At 41.4% G+C, this 15,262-nt stretch overlaps 1 protein-coding gene across 1 annotated transcript; it reads right to left on the bottom strand.

Moving 5' to 3' along the window:
• Window positions 1-4,764: 4,764 nt before the first annotated feature.
• Window positions 4,765-10,849, bottom strand: LOC311067217 (uncharacterized protein). The gene is made up of 3 exons (XM_084088941.1): window positions 9,890-10,849; window positions 9,685-9,764; window positions 4,765-8,913 (listed from the first exon to the last, which is right to left on the bottom strand). Exons 1-3 carry the CDS (start codon window positions 10,044-10,046, stop codon window positions 8,614-8,616), a joined length of 537 nt encoding a protein of 178 aa, XP_083945067.1. The 5' UTR covers window positions 10,047-10,849; the 3' UTR covers window positions 4,765-8,613.
• Between the last annotated feature and the right edge of the window lie 4,413 nt (window positions 10,850-15,262).

Genomic DNA, 15,262 nt, shown 5'->3' with positions numbered 1-15,262 from the left:
GCGCTTGTGTACTGGTGCTGGCCCGTGCCGCTGGCCGCCCGCCCTACACTCTGTCGCGCTGGGATAATTCTCCCAACAAATAGACTGTGAAACCGCTCTATTTCTTTCCCTAATATGTGCTTACGTACTGTGTGGGCCCGCGCTGCCGGCCGCACTATTTACATTGATATGTATAGACCGGCTGTGCCGCTCTATCTATCTACGAAGTGAAGTGCTTTGTACATGTGTTGGCCCGTTTCTCCGACCGGCCACCTGTTTTCAGCGTTATGTTTTCCCCGGTCTCCCTGGGATTCATGTGCTGGATGCTCGGCGCGCACGGCGTTGACAAGGGGTTCCCGATGCGTAAGCAACTTACGCAATACGAGAGAACCTCTCGTAAGAGAACGTACTCGGTTACCTAATGTAACCTCGGTTCTCTCTAGAGGAGGGAACGAGTATTGCGTAACCTGCCGTGACGCGCCACGAGCTTTTGCGCTTCAGACTACGAAAACCAGAATTTCAGCCTGTGAGCCCTGCCTATATACACACTGGCCACACCCATCTTGACGGTTAGAGGGGTGTGGAGGGCGCAAAGCGCCCTCATTGGATGTGACGTCACTCAGGGCTCACTGGTAGGCTTAAGCAGTTGCCGCTGAGCAGCCAATGAGCACGCTCATACAGCCTGCCATGGTCTGCCGGCTGCCGCACTGTGTTGACAATGAATACAAAATTAAGGATAATTTTTGGCTTCAGATCTCGAAGATAGAAGACTTTCCGGATGCGTAAGCAACTTACGCAATACTCGTTCCCTCTTCTAGAGAGAACCGAGGTTACATTAGGTAACCGAGTACGTTTGTCATCATCAATCATATTTTTAATTGCATTTAGTCATTTAGCAGATGATTTTTTCAAAGCGATCTACAAATGTGGAACAATGCAATGTATAAACCTGAAAGAATCAGATCAATTAAACCATAGGCTACTGGAAAAAAATACTGTATTGTAAACTTTGTAACAGTTTAATGGTTGGTTTAATTTATTGTTCCTGCACTGATAACGACAGTATCAGTTACTAATGTAACCTCGGTTCTCTCTAGAGAGGGAACGAGTGTTGCGTAAGTTTAGTTTACGCTACGGGAAAACTCCTTTTTTCGAGAATACTGAAGCAAAAAATTATCCTTAATTTTTAGAATGTAAAACGCATTTGCTGCAGCAGGCAGACATAGGCGAGGCAGCTCGCACGCCTATTGGCTGCTCTGCGGCAACTGCTGCAACCTATCAGTGCGTCAGACGTGACGTCAGCGCCAATGAGAGACTCGCCTCACGCTGTCGTCATGGCCCGCCAAAAGGGGTGTGGCTTCAGCCTATAAAAACCCCTCGCCCAGGTTGTACAAGTGATTTCAGTCGACTGGAAGCGAAACCAAAGTGCAGCACAAGCACGGCAGGCTACGCAACACTCGTTCCCTCTCTAGAGAGAACCGAGGTTACGTTAGTAACCGAGTGTCGTTCTCTTACGAGAGTACTCTCGTGTTGCGTAAGTTTAGCTTACGCTACGGGAACCCTATTCAAACCCTATTTAAACCCTATTTCCAACACTTATGTCCCAAGGGCAGTATCCCGGGGCTCATGTATAAGTGAAGTGATCGCAACTGCAGAACAGGGCGGGACGACTCTGTGTTATGAGATAGGTGCATACACATATATATATATATATATATATACAGTTAAGGCAGTATGACCACCTTAAACTGCATAAGCCCACAGGACGTTGCAGCATATCAACAGTCTAATCAAACTGAGTTGGGTAGACAATGTTAATATAGCATAATCAGACTGAGAACAGTCTGGCCTGTAAGGCGGGTACTTCCAGGTTATAAAACCCCACTTGTCCATGCCCACGACGAGGCCATACCTCTAGTCGAGTGGGCCCTAACCCCCAAGGGGCAATCCAGGCCCTTCCACGCAATCCTACGCAATCTACTATCTGGACAGGGTCTGTTTCGAGATGGCTAACCCTTTGACGCGGCCACTGAACGAAACGAAAAGCTGCTCCGTTTGCCTAAAGGCAGCTTACTGGGCAAAGGAAGTTAACCCCAGCCTCACTGTCAGATGCAGGGAGGGCCGAAAGGGAAATAACTTGCGCTCTAAAAGGAGTCGCAAGCACTTTTGGGACGTGACCATGCCTTGGTTTGAGGATGACCTTAGAGTCATTAGGCCCAAATTCCAGGCACGTAGCGCTCACTGAGAGCGCGTGCAGGTCGCCCACCCGTTTTACTGAGGCTAGTGCCAGCAGAAAAGCGGTTTTGAATGACAGGTACTTTAGCTCCACCGCGTGTAATTACCGCGTGTACCTTTCATGGCCTCTAGGACAGTAGAAAGGTCCCAAACTGGAACCGAGGGTGGCCGAGGAGGATTCAGCCTCCTAGCACCCCTGAGAAAACGGATTATGAGGTCATTCTTTCCCAGCGACTAGCCATTTACAGGTTTCGTAAATGCTGCTATGGCCACCACATACACTTTGAGTGTGGATGGGGTTCTCCCGCTGGCCAACAGCTCTTGTAGGAAAGAAAGTACCACCGTTACCTCACCATCTAGCAGGTTTAAGTCATGAGCGGAGCACCATTCAGCGAACACTGACCATTTGGACGCATAGAGCCGTCTAGTAGACGGAGCTCTAGCCTGTGTGATCATGTTCAGCACTCCCTCCGGGAGGTGAAATGATGATAGTTGATCGCCCACACATGTAGGGCCCACAGCTCGGGGTATGGGTGCCAAATTGCACCCTGGGCCTGGGACAACAGGTCCTTCCTCAGCGGAATCGGCAGCCGTGTTCCCCAGTTCCATCAGTTCTGGGAACCAGACTTGATTCTCCCATAGCGGAGCTACCAGGAGTATTAAGCATTTGCTCTCCCTGACTCGCTTGATTACCTGTGGTAACAAGGCGAGCGGAGGAAACGCATAGAGAGGGCGCCTGGGCCAGTTTAGGGCCAGCACATCTCTTTCTTTTGAAAAGAACATTGGGTAGTGAGCATTGGTTTGCGACGCGAACAGGTCTACCTCTACTCTGCCAAAAATGTCCCAGATGTTTTGCACCGTCAGGGGGTGCAGGGACCACTCCCCTGGGGAGAGTTTTGCCCTGGATAGCATATCTGTATGGAAGTTTTTTCCTAACATAATTAAAATGAAAATTCAAATGGTTAAAAAGATCAAATAATAAATCAAAGTATCAAAACAACTGATCAAATGATAAATCAAATGGTCAAATTATTAAATAATAAATCAAAATCTAAAAATGGCTGCACAAATGATAAATCAAATGCTCAAACCATATTTCATTTCCTCATTCGGATTTGATTTTTAATTTTCATCATCAACCCCAGTATAAACCTGTCATAATTAAATATAAAAGTCAATGCTCAAATCATGAATCAGATGCTCAAATTATAAATCAAATGCTCAAACCAACATCGCAAATGGTAAATCAAATGCTCAAACGGACATTGCAAATGATAAATCAAATGCTCAAACGGACATTGCAAATGATAAATCAAATGCTCAAACCTTATATCGCAAATGTTAAATCAAAGGATGAATGTCAAGTAGCGTGGGCGGAGCTTTGAGACGGAAGAGATCAAGATCGGACGGTGGAAATGGTTTTTCAAGCTATAATTTTACATTTGCGTGCGCTCTCTGAAGATGTATCATTGGGAAGTTATGATGAAAATGTTGTCGAGTCAACGGTGGAATATCTTCTGGAGAGAATGGGGGAAATATCGGCCCTTACAGACACCGAGGTCAACAACGTTGCGATGACAAACCTGCGTGAGGTACTGAGGCAACTGCAGGTGGAAAAAGTAAGAAGAACGCCGTTGCCAGGGAGACCAAGTCAAAACATCCCAGCAGAGACCATCGAGACGTATCTGATGAGAGGAATAAAGGCTGTGGAAATCACAAGATTGTTTGGCGTTTCAGAGATGACTATACGTCGTCGAATGCGAAAATATGGATTAAGGTAAATCACGTAGGCTATGCACTGTAAAAAATAATCTGTAATTTTTACGGTAAAAAAAAGCCGGCAGCTGTGGTTGCCAGAACTTTACCATCAAAAATACGGCAGCAACGTTATTGGTTTACAGACCTAACTAAAAATTTACAGTAGCCTAATAAACCGTATTTCCTTATCTGATATAATGTTAATTTACCGGCCTATTGAAGTATTAATATCTGTTTTGTACGATTATAATACACTGACAACCATCACAGCAGTGATGCGTCACATGATCAAAGCTTATCACAAGCAGCTCTTCTACAAGTTAACAGCCTACGGCAGTGTCATTCGCACAAACATTAAACACGATCATGGTAATTAACACACATTGAATTTTAAAAATGTAATAAACATTCATTTAACATTAAATATAACATAAAACCTTAATGTACACTGTAAAAAAAAAACAATTTGTTGAGTCAACTTAAACTTTGTTACCCCGCTGCCTTAAATTTTTATTGTCAACTTCACTCTCAGAAAAAAAAAGTACAAAACGGTACCTTTAAGGAACAAAAGCTTGTCACTGGGGTGGTACCCTTAGGTACATTATTAGAGGAGCAAATTTGTACCTTACTTGTTTGTACCTTCTAAGGGCCAATACTGTACCTTTGAGGATCAATAATGTACCTTAGACAAAGGTACAATAAAGTACCTCTGGAAAAAGGTAAAATTTTGTCCCATTAAGGTAGGCCCAGTGACAAAGCCATTTTGTACCTTTAGGTGGCAAAAAAGTTCATTTTTATTCCTTAAGGAGTGAAAGAAAATAAAGGCAAACAACAACTAACTGAATTTTAGACATTTATTTTAGTCCTTAAATGGAAAACAGTTTAATTCACAGATTCAATTATAATTCATCTCACAACCATACAATGTAACATCACAAAATAAAATGCCACAATGTTTAGGATGTCATGTCTGATATAAAAAACATTTTAAAAAAATTAAATAAATTTTTTAAGAAGCATTTCATTGACCAACTGACAACTTCATACTGCCACTCCAAAAACAAAATGAACAGCGGATATCAGAGAATAGATGCATGGCAGGGAATAAATACAATGGAACCATTTATCTTTTCCTTCTTTCAATTTCATGAACATCACTAATAAGAACAGCAATATAGTGCAGAAAAACATAAGTTTATTATCAAAGACCAAGCAAAACACTTTAGCACACCACACCAAAGTAAAGAGAGTCACTTAACGGATAAACTACATGACACTTGATGTGTTCTGGATTAAAAAACACAAGCTTTGAGCTCATCCACAACGCTCTACAACCCTCCCAACACAGCTTAACATAAATGCCACATACTAACAAACACTTTATCATCGACACAGTATGTATCCAAAGCATGAAAATCCATCACCTCAAAAAGGGCCAAGGACAGTCCAGTCCTGTTCATATTTCACCAAGTAGGCGTAATAGTGATGACAGAAAGAAAGAGGAATTAATAGTTTTCCACATAACGCCCAATCTGTGTCTATGTTTAGAATATATTTGACCTGAAAAAACAAAGGTATTTTTTCACAGTGCAAATGACCCACAACAAAGACATCTCCCACACAGTATTTAACACTGTTAATCACAACCTTTGTTACTCGGTTGAGTGTAATGTCCTGAAAATTGACATGTTTGTACCGCTCACTAACAATTATGGAATGCCTAAGAGCTGAAGGAAGAGACTGTAACAGTGTGTTAACACTGCGTCCCATAACCCTCTCATACTCCCCAAACATATTAGTTGAGGAAAATTCCCAACACTGTCTAAACTGATGGCGGCTGCTTAAAGTTGATGTAACATTGACAAAGTTCCTTGAGGAACTAGCTACCTGTTTGAAATACTGATGTTTCCCTTCAAATCTCATGCACCACAAAGGGCCCTATTTTAACGATCTGAAACGCAAGTGTCAAAGCGCAAGTAACTTTGAGGGCGGGTCTCGGCGCTGTTGCTATTTTCCCGGCGGGATACATGACTCTTGCGCCCGGCGCAAATCTAAAATGGGTTGGTCTGAAGTAGCTTCATTATTCATAGGTGTGGTTTGGGCGTAACGTGAAATAAACCAATCAGAGCGACATCTCACATTCCCTTTAAGAGCAGACGCGCTTTTTCCTTGGCGTATTGCTATTATAACGGCGGATTTGCCAGGAGCGCGCCAGGAGCGGTTCACAGCCGAGGAGAGCAACGCTCTCGTCACGGCCGTAAAAGAGAGAGAAGTGACATTGGGGATGGAGAAACACACCCAAATTAGCTTCGGTTAAACAGGTACAGTATATAATAATGTGGGTAAATGTGTAAGCTAGATGTATGCTTTTATAATAAATTGTCTATCTATCTATCTATCTATCTATCTATCTATCGTTTGTAATAATATGATTTGCAAAAATGAAAACTGCTGCTTCTGTGTAGATTAGAGAATCAAAGTGTATGCGCGTTGTGCACGCTATACATTATGGTCAAGCATGCGCCCTTAAAATAGCATAATGAACAACGCGCGACGCGTTTCTGGCCAGTGGCGCAATTGTTTTATGGAACAGTAAAATAGCACCAGGGATTGTTTGCGCCGGATCACGCCTCCTTTTTTGCGCTGAACCGCCCAGGGAGCGCAAGTTCATTCCCTAGTTTAGCGACGTGCTTCTGTGGAGGGAAAAGCACGCTTTGCGCGGGTGCAAAATAGGAATGAAACATGCGTCGGTGTACAAAGTCAATTGCGCTGGGTGCAAGATAGGGCCCAAAGACCGTAAAGGTCCGTAGGACAACATTAGACGAGAATAATGGATCAAGTAATGACATTTTGGAGTTATCACATTTCCAAACTCTTTTTCCATGCCACACAAAAACTCAGAAACTAATTGGTCAAAAAGAAGAAGGGACTCTTTTTTTACAACCGGTGCCATTACAATGTCGGCAATTTCACGACACAATAAATAGATCCGCCAGTAACTGCAGCCTTCAGGTAACCTGTGTGCCATCAAGAAAGGAAGTAGGCGGAATAAATACCACTTCTGTGAAGCAGATCCAACAACGCTGTATCCATGTAAAATATTTTCTGAGAAAGCCACAGGCTTATTTGTCTTATAATTTTGTCCAATGGACATCTTTCTTAGTTCATCATTTAGTTCTTGTATGGTTATATGTTTTTCTTGAAGAGCTTTGCATACAACAAGCCTCAATACCAACGGTGCTACACCCTCCAAGAAAGTAATTAGAAGTAATCTAACTGGTCAAATACACATCCACCACGAACTCCATACATTCCTTTGTTTTCTGGATTTTGTTTTACACATTCTAAATGGTATCTGTGTACATCAACATTTCTTAAAACAAAATCAGATTCACTGAAGTTCTTTTTCATCTCAGAGTGAGTAGCCATGCAGTATCTACAGATTCGACCAGCACCTTAAAAGACATGGCAAATCCACCTATCATGTGAGATGACAGATTGTCTCCCAATATTGCAGCTACAGCTCCAAAAAACATGCTTCTCCATGCCATTAACAATGATATTAAGTCCCTCTGATGACAGTTTCTTAAGGTCATCAAGTAATGGCTTCAAAATTACATCTAAACCAAACTTTTTTACGTGAACGTAACGGACAAGCAAAGCTAGATGGATATGTTTTAACTGTGAGCAGTACTTTGAACCTACGTTTCCAACAGTGTAGTAGAATGCACAAAGTTTGTGCTTGTTGCATTTAGAACCAAGCGGATTACACACCTCAAATTCATCCTCATATAGGTGTAACCTTAGAGCATCTGGATTATCTGCAAATACCTTGTGGTTCCTGAAATAAAATCCGTCTCTATAATCAGTTAGAACATGTTCATCTCTTTCACAGTTTCGCTCTCTCTGCATAGAATCCCAAACATCTTCATGAGAGCAGTATTTCTGAAGTACATCACAAATGGGTACATAAGAGTAGCTTCCAACTTTACGACCACTTGGGTCTCTCAGTGCGTAGTCTACAGGTTCAGTCATTTCAAGGTTGGATTTGCAGTAGTTTTTCAACATATTTAGAGACCTAACAAGTTTTGATGCCTCTGAAAAAAAGTCAGAACACTGCAGAACTTCATAAAGTCCAGGACAAGATTCCACATTGAAGCCATTTTTTTCAAGATGATATTTTAGAAATGCATCATAGTTTGCTTTAAAGAAGTCAAACAAAAAATTTACGTCATCCAGTATTTCTTGTTGAACAGTCTGAGAAAGGTGTTTTTTTCCCCTCGATTTCAGAATAAAGCCAAAAAGATTCTCTCTAAACTGCACTAACAGTTCATTCATCTCAGGAGGTTCAGGAGGATTGACAGCATCACTGGGCCCCTGCTCCTCCTCGCCCACTACTGTTTCCTGGATATCTTGAGCAGTGGCTCATCTGGCTATAATGTATTTATGCTTCCTGTAAATATGTCGTCGGAAGGACTCATATTTAGAAAATGTTGATTGACAGTTGTTAAGCCCACACGTTATGGTAAAATGTGGCTCATGTGCATGAACAAGTCCGATGTGCTGGATTAACTTCACCAATGTGAAGGCTCTTCGAGAGCATTTAGGACAGCTGAATGGTGTAGGCATTGCGGTTCTTGATCAAAATAAAATGTTGATTACCCTGGTCACACTAACAGGTAGAGGCTTATCACCAACCTCAGACATTTTTAGAACATATTGCTGAATGAAAATCAGGGTGTTCTTCAGGCGAGATGGATATACCACGTTGTAGATGAAGTAAGCACAAAAAGCAGCAATAACACCTTCCTCCAAACCAAGCGCCCTGCAGACTGACTGCCCATCCAGTTTGACCACTGCAGGGACCCTTTGAGTCAGCACACTCCTCCAGTCAGCGACAGCGTCGAGTTGTACAGTAAGATATGGCGATGGTGGCTGATCCTGCAAGAGATCATAAAGTAGTTAAAATGCAGAAATCTACCACAAACATTCATTAAAAAAACAACAAAAAAACAACTACTGTTCATATATATATATATATATATATATATATATATATATATATATATATATATATATATATATGTATGTATATTTTATATATTTTATATATATGAAGAGTTCAGATGCAAAAGCCTCTAAGTGCCATCTGAAATTTTCTTTTAGAATGATCATTTTTATCAAGCTCGTATATTTAAGTTCAATAATTTCACTTAAATGTCAATGCAAATTACCTATTAATTGTCATTTAAGTGAAATTACTGAACTCAAATATACGAGATTGCTAAAAATGATCATTCTAAAAGAAAAATTCAGATGGCACTTAGAGGCTTTTGCATCTGAACTCTTCATATATACACACATACATACATACACACACACACTAAAAAAAGGTCTACGGTAAGTAAAGACCTTAAAGCGCCCATATTATGCTCCTTTTCAGATTCATAACTGTATTTTAAGGTTGTACCAGAATAGGTTTACATGGTTTAATTTTCAAAAAACACCATATTTTTGTTGTACTGCACAGCTCTCTCTCACTGCTGCAGTGAGGTTTGCACTATGCGGCCCCCCATGTCCACACCAAGGCCCAGCATTGATAGCTAGAAACTCTGTATTATGAAATAAGACATCCAAGGAATGCATATAATTCTCCCAGTCTCTGTGGGAAGTAATGTAAACAAAACAAAAAAGTATATGCAAATTACACACCTCCCCAAGTATGATGAGAATGTCATTTTTCTCCCTGAACAGGATCGGCAACAGCAGGATTGCAGCTCTGAAATCAATCCCTGAAAATTAAGTAAAAAAAAAAAAAAAAAGACCTTATCTTGTCTGAAGACAAATAGAAAAGAAATTAAGCTTAAATGGCTCCACAACACTAGGGGTGACCATGGCTGATCAGTGAGTCACTTACCAGGGACATCTTCGGTGAGGGCAGCCTCTCTTTCCTCCAAAGCCAGATCTGCAAGGGGAGATTTCCTTTGAGTCAATCTAAGCACTTTGGGTACTAGGACCTTAAAGCCATCTTCGAATCTTCGGCAGATATTCATTCCATCATGAAGCCGGCCCATTTCCTGAAATAGCTGCAACACAGCACAAACAAACGGGAAACATGTCACAACATTATCATAGGATTTTAAAATTAAAGCAGGGCTCAGTAGTTTCGGGATTTCTTCGCTGTATTCTTGCTTTTTGCTCGCAGGTTTCTCTCTAGAGCTCCCCCTACAGCTTCGGAATAGATATTTGACAACACTGTTGTAAAAACTTGTTGGCGATTCTCAGACACCAGAGGCTAGGGTGACCCCAAATAGTCGAAGATTCGATGCTTCGATTGGAGGAGCCTGATTCGACTACCGATCTCATGGTCGAATCTTTGCAGAGGTGTTATGAAACGAGGATCATGCCACTTGGCTATATGAGGGCGCGTAGGTTCTGACTTCACGTAGAACTACCGGTTTTCTGTCAATATGTTAATATTCAGCCTATTATGATAATGCTGTATATAAAAATGTGCAAAGAAATAAGCTTTTAATAAATATTTTTTAACGTGCGTAAATAAATCCAAACACCCCGCGTCCGCGTGACAGATTTAAGTTTCACTTTCAATCCGTAACCGACAGAGGAGCGTCTTGGCGGCAAGGATTTAAATCTTTAAAATAACAATGTCTGGGATAAGAAAATATAAAGTGTGGATGTACACCGTCAGAAAGGTTATTCTCCAAGACTGGATTTAGCATCAGGAAAACCATGATCGCACTTCTGCCGGCCAACGTTAACAAGTTTCACGTTAGAATGTATTTTATCCGCGCGCACAATTTGAAAAGACTCCAACGGACACAGACAGAGTGAAAGATTGGATTTGTTCTCTCGATCAGGTAGGGTACAAGTGATTTAAAAACTTTTTAGCCGGTTCTAATTAGATTTTTGGATGCTGTGAGTGTGAACATTTTTAGCTAAAAAGACTGCCACTCCAGTTTAGCATTTATTGTTGTTTCTGCAGTTAAAAAGACAAAGTTGAAAATTGGCTACTATCGTTATTTTATTTATTGATCTGTCAGGGTTATCTAATCTAACTATTTGTGGCTTGTGTTTTGAATATATGTTCCCCTGCACTTTAGGCATTTTGCACACATTTGCTCATCTTGTGACTTGATTCTGATTTATTTCGTTTTGTATTTATTAGAAAGGTATATTCTGTTCTAATTTAATTTAGTAAATTAATTGTTTATTTTTTCGGTTTATTGATGTTGTGGTGTATAGAGCCGATTTAATTTGATTTGTATGTGAAATGCAAATCCTGTCTGTGGCCTTTCTGGAGTTATTTATGTTATTTCTTAGTTTTATTGATCCAAAATGTTTTTATACATTTTCTTCTATATCTTTGTGTGATTTTTCTGTACATCGCGGCTTTGAAATGTTAAAGCCCCGCCCCCAGCCCCAGCCCCACCCCCACCCCCACCCCCATCCCCATACACATGATTCGACTATTAGTCGACTATAAGCAAGACATGACGATTCTGATTCGACTATGAAAATCCATAGTCGGGGACACCCCTACTAGTAGATCAACGGCATCAAAGCAGACGGGACATTCTTTAAAATGTCTTCTTCATTCGGGTTCAAACAGCGTGAGGGAGCGCAATAATGACAGCATTTTAGCAGATTTCTTTTGGCCGTAAAGCAATTGTTTACATCGCGAGACCTGATATCACGCGATACTTCCTGACGCGGCGGCCGGCGGCCCGCCGGCTCAAAGTTGCAAGTGCGGATTTTCCGCTCACGGGCACCAGGGGGGTGCGAAACGACCACCATTCAACCCGAAATAAGTAATATAACCATTCCAATGACTCCGAAGCTGTTCAGTTAAGGTAAAAAAGTTACTTAGTTCACCTTTTCAAAGAGAGCCTTTAGTAATTTAATATGAACTCCAACACAAATGTAAGGAAATAAATGTAGACAAACCCCGCATGGACTCTTAAAGATAGAGGGTAGGTAGGAATTTTATAAAAAACTTTTTTCCAAATGTATTTAAACTTTCTATATCAATACATAATTAAAATGTAAGTACTCTGAAAAAAAAAAAAGAGTATAAAAATCGAGTGACTCTAGACCGTTTAATCTGTATTAAACACAGCTCATTATTTCCATTCGGGACGAAACAAAGGATTGGCTTAGGCGACTGTCTCTCTCTCGCAACCATGGCAACCACCCTTTTGCTAAGGATCTGCCCACGTGCGCGCACCCGTTTGATTTGAGGAATTCAAGAGGAACGGAATGCAAAACTCGACGCAGGTCCTCATGTCCTCATGTCCAAGAAGTGCTCCTTGCCCTGCACTTCGACCACCCCGTCCTCGGCCTCTACTTCCTCGGACCCTAGTTGCACGGCCGCTTGCACGACCTCCTCTGCTTCGCCCTCGACCCCGGACCTGTCCTCGAGCTGACGATGCGCTACTTGTCTCTGGAGTGTAACGTTAGTCCTCATCAGAGTCAACAATGCTTTCATCATGGAAACTCTTACATGCAGAACACCATATATGTTATGAATCTTACACGAAATTCATCTTCATCACAGTGTAACTGATGGTAATGGAAAAATGTGTATCAATGCAACCTGTTTTTAGCTTTGCCTTATAGATATAACTAGCTCGTTAGCGAATCAAAAAAAATATATTTTAAACTTTACCAATATCAATATGCTAGCTTGATAGTGAGTACTAAAATACATCTTATTTGTTTATATTCATAATGATAAAGTTAGATTTTTTTTATTACATGTGATTCTGACATGATGTCACTACATGCACTGCGCTCCTTCCTCTCCGCTCGTCTCAGGTAAATAATGCATCTCCAGCTCAGCGGTCGGAGTCGCGCGTTCATGTGTTTTGGGGGCGTGGCTTTGGAAGGAGCCCAGAAGGGAGGGGGTGGAGTGAATGGAAATAATGAGCTGTCTTTAAAACAGTCGTGAGAGGTCTACAGACACTCGATTTTTATACTTTCTTTTTCAGAGTACTTACATTTTAATTATGTATTGATATATAAATACATTTTAAACAAATTTGGAAAATAAGTTTTTTAGACAATTCCTACCTACCCTACCTTTAAGGAATGGATATTTGTTAATGGCTTCTTTGACAGTCATCCCATTGGCAATCTCTCGCCTTCTCCAAGCAAATGTCCTCATCATCCGTTCCTCCACCATTCGGGCATCTGGCTGTGTCTTCCGGTACTGGTACTGCAGGACTTTCACATGGCTCGCTACTGAGGTTATCATCCTCCCCAATAATATCCATACACAGAGGGATGACAAACATTTGCTCATTTGACAGTTGCTTTTCCCCTTTTTAATGTTTATGAAAAATGAGCCCTTAATAATAATTTATTACATTTTATATAGCACTTTATCATAGCTACTTAAAGGGGGGGGGGGGGGGTGAAACACTCAGTTTCAGTCAATCTCATGTTAATCTTGAGTACCTATAGAGTAGTATTGCATCCTTCATATCTCCAAAAAGTCTTTAGTTTTATTATATTTATAAAAGAAAGATAGGCTGTACCGAGCGACTTGAGGCGTGCCGTGTGGGCGGAGCTAAAGAATCACGAGCATACATACAGAACGCGTTTTTGCTTAGAAAAACGTTAGATGGGCAGTGAAATGGGGGAAAAACACAAGGTCTCGAGAGTTTTTTAAAAGTAGAAATGATTTTAACTTGAGCGCAGTGTTTTTAGAACACCATGTCATGCGCGAGTTTTACAACATTTGTGTGTGCATTTCAATGAAGAAGCACGCTTTGTGTGAACGGCCCCTAGGTTTATTATGAAATAATTTGTTTATTTCAACAGATTTTCACACTCTTTGTGTATTGTTGTTTGGAGTGGTTTTACAATAAACAAACAGACACCTACAGTGGCCAGCTAAACAAATGTATTTAAACATACACACACCATACATCGCATGCTCCATAGATACATTAACTATACGTGATCATGTTGTTTACTTGCTGTGCTTACGCGCCGATAGCTAACAACACACAGACATTTGAAGCAGTTTTACTCACCGCCTGCGGTTCCAACGCACGACCGTGAACCTTTATCGATGGGACTGCTCCATCTTAAGCATTAGATCTGCAAATCCAGCAAATACTTCCCTAAAGCCGAGCACAGCGCTTTGATGGGCGTACTGCTTTCGCTCTCTCGCTCTGGTCTACGGGTGCGCGCGCGCCCTTCCGGGAGAAGTGCCCTTAGGACCCGTATAAGGAAATTCCGCCCCATCTGACGTCACACAGGCCCGTACTCGAAAAAAACTTTCTGAAACTTGTGACAAACCGGAAGGAGTATTTTTGGTACAGAAATACTCCATCAAACATACAACTTAATTTTTTTAAACTTTGTCCATGTTTAGCATGGGAATCCAACTCTTAAACAGTGTAAAAAACTCAGTATGCATGAAATAGCATTTCACCCCCCCCCCCCTTTAAAGCACTTTACAGGGGGGACTATTCTCTACCATGCTGGGTTAAGGGGCTAACCATTGGGCCACACTGCTTGTGTGTAAAACATGCACACATAGATATACAGCAAACCAAAGAAGATGCTCTGACCTTTGATGCCTTGGCTCATTTGCTTGTGTTTTCTTCCTGTTGTAAAGGCTTTTTGTGATGACCAAATTTCTGTTTCATTCTTCTCACCTCTTCATCATCTACCAGTGGCACCCGCTCATATTTGAACTTACGTTTGAGAGACATGTGCCAGGTATGCTATTTAAAAGAATATAAAATAGAACAATTAAATAAGCATACAAACCACTTGCAGAAAACTGAAAGCACAAGCATGAAAATACATGGTGGAAAACAATGTGTGCATCAAAATGCAGAGAACATAGTTAATATGGGACATAATGCTGCTAATGTTTTAACTAACTAGTTAACGTTAATAATGGCAATCGTCAATGTCGAGTCTAGCTAGCTAATGTTGACAGAGGCCCTGTCCCATATGGTGCACTTCATGCGTACTTTCGGTCTCGTGGACTTGAATTGCGCGTGCTCGCTGAGTCTACGAGTCCGTAGGCCGTCCCATTCAGCATTTTACCGCTCTGAAGTGTGCTCAGCAGCGCCCCCTTTGTACCCTTGAAGCGGTCTTCCGCGAAGCCCGCATAGATGCAGGCTCCACACACTTTAACTACCCAGGAATCCTTGCGAAAGGCCAATCAGACAACAGATGGGAGGAGATTTCACTCACGGATAATTGTTGACATGGCTGAGAAGAAAATATTACGGTTTTTATGACCTAA

The sequence above is a fragment of the Abramis brama genome, assembly GCF_963993115.1.
Source record: "Abramis brama genome assembly, chromosome: 17".
Classification (NCBI taxonomy): Eukaryota; Metazoa; Chordata; class Actinopteri; order Cypriniformes; family Leuciscidae; genus Abramis; species Abramis brama.
The sequence above is the reverse complement of the archived record's forward strand: the minus strand, read 5'-3'. Positions and strand labels throughout refer to the sequence as shown.